General features: G+C 39.1%; 1 protein-coding gene across 4 annotated transcripts in view; it reads right to left on the reverse strand.

The window, feature by feature from the left end:
• Positions 1-9061, reverse strand: part of CFAP44 (cilia and flagella associated protein 44) — a 41740-nt gene extending 32679 nt beyond the window's left edge. For 2 of the 4 annotated variants that reach the window (XM_053971765.1, XM_053971763.1), the window contains exons 1-5: positions 8987-9061; positions 4292-4359; positions 2448-2625; positions 1262-1424; positions 158-260 (exon numbers count right to left, since the gene is read on the reverse strand). In XM_053971765.1, the coding sequence (XP_053827740.1) occupies positions 158-260; positions 1262-1424; positions 2448-2625; positions 4292-4334 (487 nt within the window). In that variant the 5' untranslated portion in view covers positions 4335-4359; positions 8987-9061. Of the gene's footprint in view, positions 1-157; positions 261-1261; positions 1425-2447; positions 2626-4291; positions 4360-5767; positions 5847-8789; positions 8907-8986 lie in introns of those variants that run through there. The other 2 variants (XM_053971764.1, XM_053971766.1) reach the window with 2 other exon arrangements.
• Positions 9062-9551: the final 490 nt, after the last annotated feature.

Below are 9551 nucleotides of genomic sequence, written 5' to 3' on the forward strand. Positions count from 1 at the left end.
ATAATGAAAAAGTTTGAAACCAATGTTTTCTATTTTTGCTGTGAAGGACCAGAAGATTCTATTTCCTTCTAAATAAAAATGATCCACTACTCCATCTGCTGGGATCTTTAAACACTAGTCCATCTGTATAAAATGAAAATAGAAGGTTTTACACTACCTTTCAGTATTCTGTAGGGCCTCACCGAAGGATATGTGTAGATGACAATGTTTGGCTTCTTTCCTTTTTCTCCTACTGCAAAGTAGTCCTTATTAGGGTGTGCCTTGAAAAAGCAAAAGTCCTGTTGCGTGCTGTAATAACACCTTTGTCTTTATCCTGCTAGTTATTCAGTTATTGTATTCACTCACTCGTTAGTCAAAACATACAGCCATAAATACTAGATTGCATTTTTCTGTGTCTTTATTCTGAACAACTGTCAACCTATTGCTCAATATCATAATGAAGCCACTATGCACACAAAATGGTAATTCCCACATATATTGTGGAATCATGACAAATGGTGAAACAATCTGTTTTGTGATGTATCCTTTTACTATTGCTACCTCACTCAACCCACTAGCTAATCTTTCCATAGCAGCATTTGTGTCAGCAGCCATCTACTTCAGCAGACAGCTGCAGAAAAGCTATCCTGCATGACACTACTCTGAAGGTGTAAAAATGTACACTGATTCCCCAGAAGAGGCTGCTTACGATGAAGCAGGATAGTCTGAGGCTGGTAGTCTGAAAGCTTCACTCATATGCAATAAAACTGAGAGATAGCAGAGCTTTCACAGGGTAAGGTGCTTCAAATTCAGAGACAGAACTTGAGACTTCAAGCTCTTGATAAGTTTATTAAAGTGAAACCAGATGCTTTTTCTCTTCATTTGTGTGGGAACTTGATTTTCTAAATTTTAATTGCAAGACTCTATATTAGTATCAGTTGTGATTAGGACAGATGAAGTGTTGAAAAAAAAATAAAAGAATTGCTATGAGCCAAAAATATTAAATAACAATGTAAAAATAATACCAGCTGGACTTGTCGGTCCTTTTAGGTAGCTGTGGCTGGGACTAAGGTATGCAGATACTTGTTCTCTCCCAGTTATATTGATGGGATGAGAAGCCCATGCTGCATGATCCACACATTCCTTTAATCAATACAATATACTTTCCTATGTATATGAATGTGCAACTGTAGAAGTCTCCCATATCTGGCATCCACAACCAAGCAAACATTTTCTTCCTAGAAAGCAACTAAAGTTCTTAAACAAGAAACAAAAGCCATACTGTGATAAACCCAATGCCACTGCCACGGCTGCTCCGGACATGTTTCTGATACTTAGTTCTCAGGTTCTGGAGGATCACCTGGTTGCCTGCTATATACCCCACAGTATGTCTATCCATTATCATCAGGTTTACAGGTCTGGTACAGTCATATCCAAAAGAATGTCTGGGAACAGTCCAATAAGGAAAAGATTAGACACAGGCTTTCTAAACAGTTTGCTAAGTAGATAGAAATGCTTAAACTGAAACTGAAATGGGAATACTGAAACTAGTGACTAAGCCTGATGGCAGAAGATAATTTTCTTCAGTACACAGTGAAAGTAAAATATATCTTGACTGTATAACTGAAAGGAAGGCACAAGTAAAGGCCTTCTGAAGTTCATATCCAATTTTTTCATCTACACTATGGGTACATCTCTTGCTTCTGATCATTCGGAGCTGCAAGGAATTATTATTTTATCCGTGTTCTCATTTCAAAGGAAATGTAAAAGATGTGCATCAGATTATCAGGAACTGTTCTACAGACAAGTGATCAAACCAAGAAAGTTTTCAAGCTCACTTCTTAATTGTTTACAGGCAGATATAAAAAAGGGAAAATCCAGTCTTCAATAGCAACTGAACTGTGTCTGCAGAAAAAACCATCAGCATATACAAAAGTCACATATCTTATCCTACCCTACTTGACCATACCTACCAAAGAGTTTATTGTAGCTCTTAACTGATGGGCACCACTTCCTTCATTCTATGAGTTTAGATCTTCCAAGCACCAGAACACAAATCTACCTGGTTCCTTCCCCACTTCTCCCTTACAAGGCACACAGGAGCTCTTCTGCCCTCCCCTCAGCTTCTTGGGGAACACCAGTGTGGCTACAGAGTAAGAGAGAGCTTTGCAGGGTATATTCTTATGCCAGTCTTCTGCCTGGTGACATCAGCTTCTCCATGATCTAGTTCTACAGGAGTACTTACGATAGGAAGCACTATGCCCAGTAAGAAATGTTTATGAGGTCAAGACAACACTTAAGATTAAATTCACCCAGAACCATAACTGGTCGGGATTTTTACCTGTGTCTCAACCAAAGGTATTCCACTAATGCCACAAAGCCTACTGAGAATTTGACCAAAACAATTTTGAGAAGGTATATTAAATATCATTAGCTTTGAATTTGCACAAGCTCAACAGAAAGGATACTTAAAAGTAAGAAGGTTAGTGGGTATCTCAGTGTTGTCAGTGGCATATGGTCCTGAATATACATCTTCATACGTGTAGAAGAAGGTTTCAGCTATTTTCTTTTTTACCTCCTCAGGCCTTTTTTGTGGTTCTGAGGATACTTGACTATTATCTTGTTCGTCCAAATCGTCTTCTGCACCTCACAAGTGGGAACATAACAGAAATTTATACTCACCATATGTTTTGGGTTAGTTGCTGTTATTTGCACCTAACCATAAAAGGGAAGGAGTCACAATTCTTTTCCCGCTTTGACAGAACAATCAATACTTCATAGCTCAAAACAAGGGTTCCATGTCTTAGTAACTACTTGTCCTGGCACAGTCTGCAACAAATACTCCCTCAGGCTTTTAAAAACTTCACTGTAAATATTCAAAACTGAAGAATTTAAACAAGAAAAATTTTGAGACCATTTGAAAAATACTTATTTTAAAACCGTAAGACTTACTAAAGCATTTCAGTTGAGGTTTGCTTGATATTTAGGTCTCCACTTTAGAAACCAAACAAATTTTAAAGTGTCTGTTTTCAGTAGCTATTGAATGCACATTGTTACAAAAAAACAATTATTAAAACCTCATATAATGGACAACCAGAAGACACCACTGTCCTCAAGAAAGCAAACTGTTAATGTGTGACCCAGTGTAGTTCCTCACTAGATTGCAATGCACAATACTGTCAACTTGACTTCCAACTAGTCATAAGCACTTGAAAAAAAGTAGTTTCCAGTTGGTTATCTCAGGTTAAATATATTTTGTAAGCATTTCATGCTGTCCTGACTGTTTTCCCTCCTAAGTGGGCCATGAGAAACAAGCAAAGGGGTCAGAGAGCAGCCAGGCACAGAGCAAAGTTAAGCCAACTGAAAGAGAGCAGAAATACTAAATCACTGTAACTGACTACAGTCTGAGGTTGTTAGGCTGTTCCTAATTATAACTAAAAACAATGAATACTAGAAAGTACTGGGGGCTTTAAGTTTGTGTCAACATCTCCTCAGTGAACACCAGTTCTCAGTAATGCTCTCAATGTCTGATTCCACTTGTTCCCCTTCTTCCTCCTGTTCTTTTGCAGTTGGTGATTCCCTTGAAACACTAGTTTTGTTTTCTTTTGAAAAGTATAATTGGTATCACCCTCTTAGGTATGAATTCCTTTGACTAATTTGTTCATACAAACCATATTAAATAAATATATAGTTCTGTAGTAGTAAAAGAATCTCCTCTGTCCAACAACAGACTTCCAGCTGTTTAGCATTATGTCAGGAGAAGTTTTCTTCCAAAATCCAGTAATTTAAAACTTAAAGAGAAGGAAAGAAACAAACACATAACAGAAAAAAAGATGTAATAGGAAGGTCAAACAAATGCCAAAAGTAGTGTAACAATGCATCAAAAAATCCTTCCAAAGTGGATTTGTTATTCATGCTGGATCCATCCATCTAACACCTGGATCTAGTGTGTTAGATGACATGCAGGACACCTGAAATACACACTGGACAGGCGTTTCAAGATGAAAAATATGTTAAAAAGAAAAATACTGGCCTCTGACTGAAAAAGTCTGTTGGAGTTAAAAACCTGATTTCAGTATTACCTACAGAAACAGGTCTAAGCAGCATTTTCAGGGGAGGGACTTTGAGCTGAAGCAGGAACAGCAGGCACAGGGCTTAGTCCAGAACTTCACCATGACCAGAGTAAAAATAAAATTTGGCAACACCAAGAGCAGGAACTGGAGTTGAAGTAAGAAGGGTGTGAGTGGTAGAAGAAGCCAGAAGTTACTGTAGGTTCAGTACTGAAGTCACAATATAACAGGGAAATACTCACCACTGAGATCTGCCTCTGCATCTTCAACTGGTTCCTCTTCCATTGGAAAAGGTGGATGTCCTCTCTCCCTGGCAGTGGTAAAGACAAACCTTTAGTATTGTTGCCTTTATTTGCCATTTAGACCATTCTCATTTCCTCTCAAATGTTTTGAGATTCCCAAAGACGTTATTTGTCTTCTGCCTGTACACAAATATGGATAACCCAAAAATATGTCCTACTTTGTAGGGTGAATTAATTGGCTCAGGTTTTAGGACTCCAGGCTCTGAATATATTGCAAAAGCAAGACTATCATCTAAATACTGTGTAATGGTGGGAACTGACATGATTTAAATGTGTTTAACTTCTCTTTAATGTACTGGGATGAGATGTGCTTTTGAGATAACAAGGCTATTCCTTCACTTTTGTGGTGGACTTCATAAAAATATCCAGAGTTAGACATTCTGAGATCAACTAATATCTTGAAGGGAAAAGCAAGAGAGATGAATCTTTAAGAAAAAAAGGACTTTCTTCAAAACATTTTATCATAATGGTAAACAAATTCTAAAAGTTAACACAATTTTTAAAAAAATTAAACAGCTTAATAACACCCCTCCCCCATATGATTTTCATCTTTCAGATCATCTTTTTCAGGGTGCTACAATCTTTACTAGTTACTGTTTTCCTCTGAAGTGGAAAAGGTCCAAATTTGTCATATAAAAACCAAACACAGTGGCCATTTTACAAAAGCCTCAAAAGAAGCAAAAAAGTATAAGCATTGCTCTTACTGTAATTTTTTCTGCCTTTTGATTTCATATGTGTTCTCCATTTCCAAATGAAACATCTTAAAATGCACATTGGAGCAATTTTGCATCAATATTACAGCACTAAAAAAAACTATCCAAAATCAGAAAATTCAGAAGTTGTATATAAAAGAACATGAATACTCAGAATAAGAAAAAGGGCAGGATGCAAGCAAATCCCTCTTCATTTGTAATCATTACTTTGATACCACTAGAAGTCCCTAATAATGCATTTCCTGTTTCCAGCTCTGGGTCGGAATCCATTTGGAAAAAATATTTTGAGGAATTTCAGGCTTTTTTGATATTTCAGGAAAGGCAAAGTATCCTAAAAAAATGCTACCCACAAGAAGGACAAAGAGGACAAAGAAATATTTCAGTTTTGTCATTGTTATATAGCCAATCTTCATCTGAAAGTCTTGAGTATCTGTCAGAATCTGACTTTCCTGCATAATTTCACATAAGAATTACAAATGAACTTTTATCCCTTAGAAGTGCTGATAAAAACTTGAAAAAAGACAAGCAGAAAGTTTTACATTTAGAAAACCAGTGAAAATAAAACAAAACATACAAGCAATGTATCTCAATATATTTAAATGAAATTCATGAGTTTTTAATGGGGTAACACAACTGATATCACTGAAGTTGAAGAAATAGTTGTAGACTATTTGCATAAATAGATAGTGGAGTGTTCAGAGACCTGAATTCTAATTCCAGACCCAGTAATGACGTGTACAATTTGTATCAGCCGTTTCACCTCTGGCTGTCTCAGTTATCTCCTGTGAAAAATTAGATAATAATACTTACCCATCTTAGCAAAGTGTTTTGATATCCACAGAGAAAAGAGCTATAAAATTTCAAATTATTGTAACTAATTAGCAATCATTTATCTTCTAAAAATTAAGATTATCATAGTTTTCATTATAAATTAATTCCTATCTGGAAAATGCTTTAGGCTGAAAGAGGATGTGAACATTTCCGCTTGCATTGATATCTGGGTTCTAGTTAAAGAAAGATGCTGAAATGTCTACTGTGCGCATTTTTGTGATAGCATTCAAGCACTGTGCCAAAACAAATACTGAATTTAAGGACTCAGAAGAGGTTCAAGGGGATAACGTGTCTACTTTGGCTGCAGATTCTGGGTTTCATGAGTTGGCTGATCCTGAAAATTCCTGTGCAGGCTCACCATGGCAAAGGCACGCATCTCTCTGAATGATGATTTTATTTTCCTGGGGGGAGTTGGCAGGTTTTTTGCAACAGATTTCCTAAATCAGAAAGATTTAAGCCTTTTGATATGAAAAACTGAGATAGTGACAAGTAGAACTGGTGTGACAAGTCTAGTGAGAAAAAAAAAAAAAAAAAGTCAGCAATCATAATTTTTCTGCCAATGCCTGACCAGGGCAGTACATTTTCCTCCTAGTCCTGGTAAATCAAGATACTGACTTAAAATACTCTACCAGATCCACATGAGTTTCATCATTTCCAAGAACTCAGGAACTCATTCCAAGTCAGGACTGAATTCAGGTTATCCTTGTTTCAGTGTATTTCAGTGGGAATTTCAGCAAAGTTCCGCTTTCTTTCAATTTGCCTTTTTCTTAGCTATGTTCTCAAAAGCCACAGAACAGAGAAATGTGTTCATTCAGGTATATAACTTCAGTTATTTCAAAACTAAAATGTTTGCCAATTTTACTGCCACACAGAATCTTTATATATGGAAGCCTCTCAAAAATTCTCAGTAAATTTGAATATTAAGTGATTTCTCATCTCAGACAATTGTCTCATTTATTCAAAATACAGCATAATTAAATCAAATGGGTGTTTATTTGCTAACATGTAAACAAATTCAGTGAGATGACACCACTTTCTTTCTATTTTGTCATCCTACACTTTTTTCTTTCCAGAAAAGAAGATGTTTAAATGTGTAAGCCTCATAAATGTAGTTCTTGCCTTCATGAACACTCTGACTGACACTTCAACTGCATAAAATACAGGAAATTAAATAATGATCAAAATGCAGCCTACAGTTTTACTTTAGAAAACAGAACATATCCAACAATTATTTTAAACTGTCTCTGCCCCATCATTAACTGTTTAAGTGTGCATAAATGACATCACCTATCAGCTTTTACATCCACAGAAGAGTGACCACCAGTTCTGACCACTAATTCAGTTTATGTAGAAACTATAGGGAACTATAGGAAACTATTACTGCAGAATAAAGCTGCAGTGCTATTAGTACCCGCAATAAGCAAGAGATTAAAAAATTATCTCTACATTGTGCTACTTCTGCGGGATTTTATTTTTCTGGTTAATTCCACAATGTGTTAGCTTTACTCACTAATGGGCCAAAAAAAAAAGAAAAAGGACACTTGGTCTTTCTTTCAGGAGAAATTGTATTATTCCTTTAGTTGTTTTCATTCCACATGAAGGAACTCAGTTTGTCCCAGGACTTCCAATCCTGACTCCTCCTAGCACTGCACTGTGAGACTTTCAGGCTGCACTGTCTGCTCTTTCTGACCTGGGGATAGCACTGGTCTAAAACACAGCTGCAGCATTCAGGTTTCATGAGGGGTGTTTGCCACGAGGAACTCCATACTGATCATCTCTTCCAGGGTGAAGCATCTTCTTCAAGTCTAGCTCTGCTTTGGATGTGTCTGGTTTCCTCCCATCTGCCAAATCCTGTTTTTTAAACTCACTTTCAAACACAGTCTCCTCAGCACTTTTTTCTGAATCTTTCATTTCTTTTTGAAAAACAGCAGACATCTCTCTCAGCACTCCTTTTTACCTTCAGACCACATCAGAGTACATCAGCAATTTACTGGGCCACTGATGAGTACAAAATGGGCAAACAGGAGAGTCTTGCAAAACTTACTTTCGTTTAAAAAAATAAAGTCTTATCATGTTTATATACAGAAAGAAAAATATCCAAGTGTAAATCAGGCATAGAAACCTGTGCTGTCTGTATATCATTATCCATCATCACTAGAAAATGAGTAATAAAAGTCAGTTTAGGCAATCAACCCAAGCAAGATCCCAAGGAAAAAATAAAAAGTACTAGAGAACATGGCTGCTCTTACAACAGCTTGAAGACTTGAGAGCAAGGAGAATAACAAAAAGTATCAATTCTCACAGCAGTTAAGTATATAAATTATTTACTAGTCAGAGACCAAGACAGCAGGGATAAAGCTACAAAGCAGGATCTAGACACATTTTCTTTATCATAGCCTCATTGTCTCCTTCTCCCTCATCAGAGAGAGAAAAGAGATGGACTGGAGCCCTGCTATTATTCTCCCTACTATTACTATGTTGCACACATGCAAACTATTTTCCTACTTCATTAGGAGAAATAAATCTAATTTACAGTCTTACACTTAAAGTAGCCCTCCGTATGATCCACATATCCTAGCTCTGCCACATGCAAACAAAAGTTTCAAGTCTATTAAAGCCTGCCCTGTGAATAAAGGCTACCAGGTTTCTTCTAAACAGAAATAAGAGCAGGTGACATCATCAGTTACTTATTAACTTACAGCATAAAGAAAAATCATAAAAATGAGTATGAGAAGAGTACCACAAATGCAACAGGCAGTAAAATTAACTGCCTCACACACGCTAAAGAAAACCCAACAAGTCCCACATTTCAGATGAAGTACGGGACAGTCTATCCCTGTTGCAGGACATTCATTCCTGTTTAGTGGGGATAGCAGAGGACAGGCAAGGGACACCTGGAGCTCCGCAGGTCGGGCAGGGGAGGGAGCCTCAGCGGGGCCCTGGGCAAGGTGCGGGCACAGAGGGGCCCCGGGGGGCGCCGCGGCTGCGGGGCCGTGAGGAGCGGGGCTACCGGGAACAACCCGCGGCACCCGCGGGCCCGCCGGGGGCGGCTGTGCCCAGAGCGGCCGCGGCCTCCCCACAGCCCTGGTACCTGGGCCCGGAGCGGCCGCGGCCTCCCCACGGCCCCGGTACCTGGACCCGCTCCGCCGCCGCGCTCCCGTCTCCAGGCAACCGCAGCGGCGGCGCAGCGCCCGGGGAGCGGAGCCAGCGGGCGGGTCGGCGCGCTACCGGGCCAATTGCAGGGGCTGGTGGTTGTTTTACTTTGGGTTGTTCGGATTTTTTCTTTAAAGTAACCTCTGCTTTGGCCACGGTTGCGGTCCTTTCAGAACTCAGCGGGAAAATTAAATTAGAGACAGGTCTTGAGGAGACCTACGCCAGAGGAGGTTTAGGTTGGACATTAGGAAGAATTTCTTCACAGAAGGGATGATTAGATATTGGAATGGGCTGCCCAGAGATGGGGTCACCGTCCCCAGAGGTGTTTAAGGAAAGACTGGACGAGGCACTCAGTGCCCTGGTCTAGTTGACATGGTGGTGGTTCGGTCACAGGCTGGACTGGGTGACCTCGGAGGTCTTTTCCAACCGAACCGATTCTGTGATTCCGTGAATTCCCCACGACGTTCTTCCCGCCCGCAGTCTTTAGCGTGCGCTCCCGTGCC

Source organism: Vidua macroura, chromosome 2, assembly GCF_024509145.1.
Source record: "Vidua macroura isolate BioBank_ID:100142 chromosome 2, ASM2450914v1, whole genome shotgun sequence".
Classification (NCBI taxonomy): Eukaryota; Metazoa; Chordata; class Aves; order Passeriformes; family Viduidae; genus Vidua; species Vidua macroura.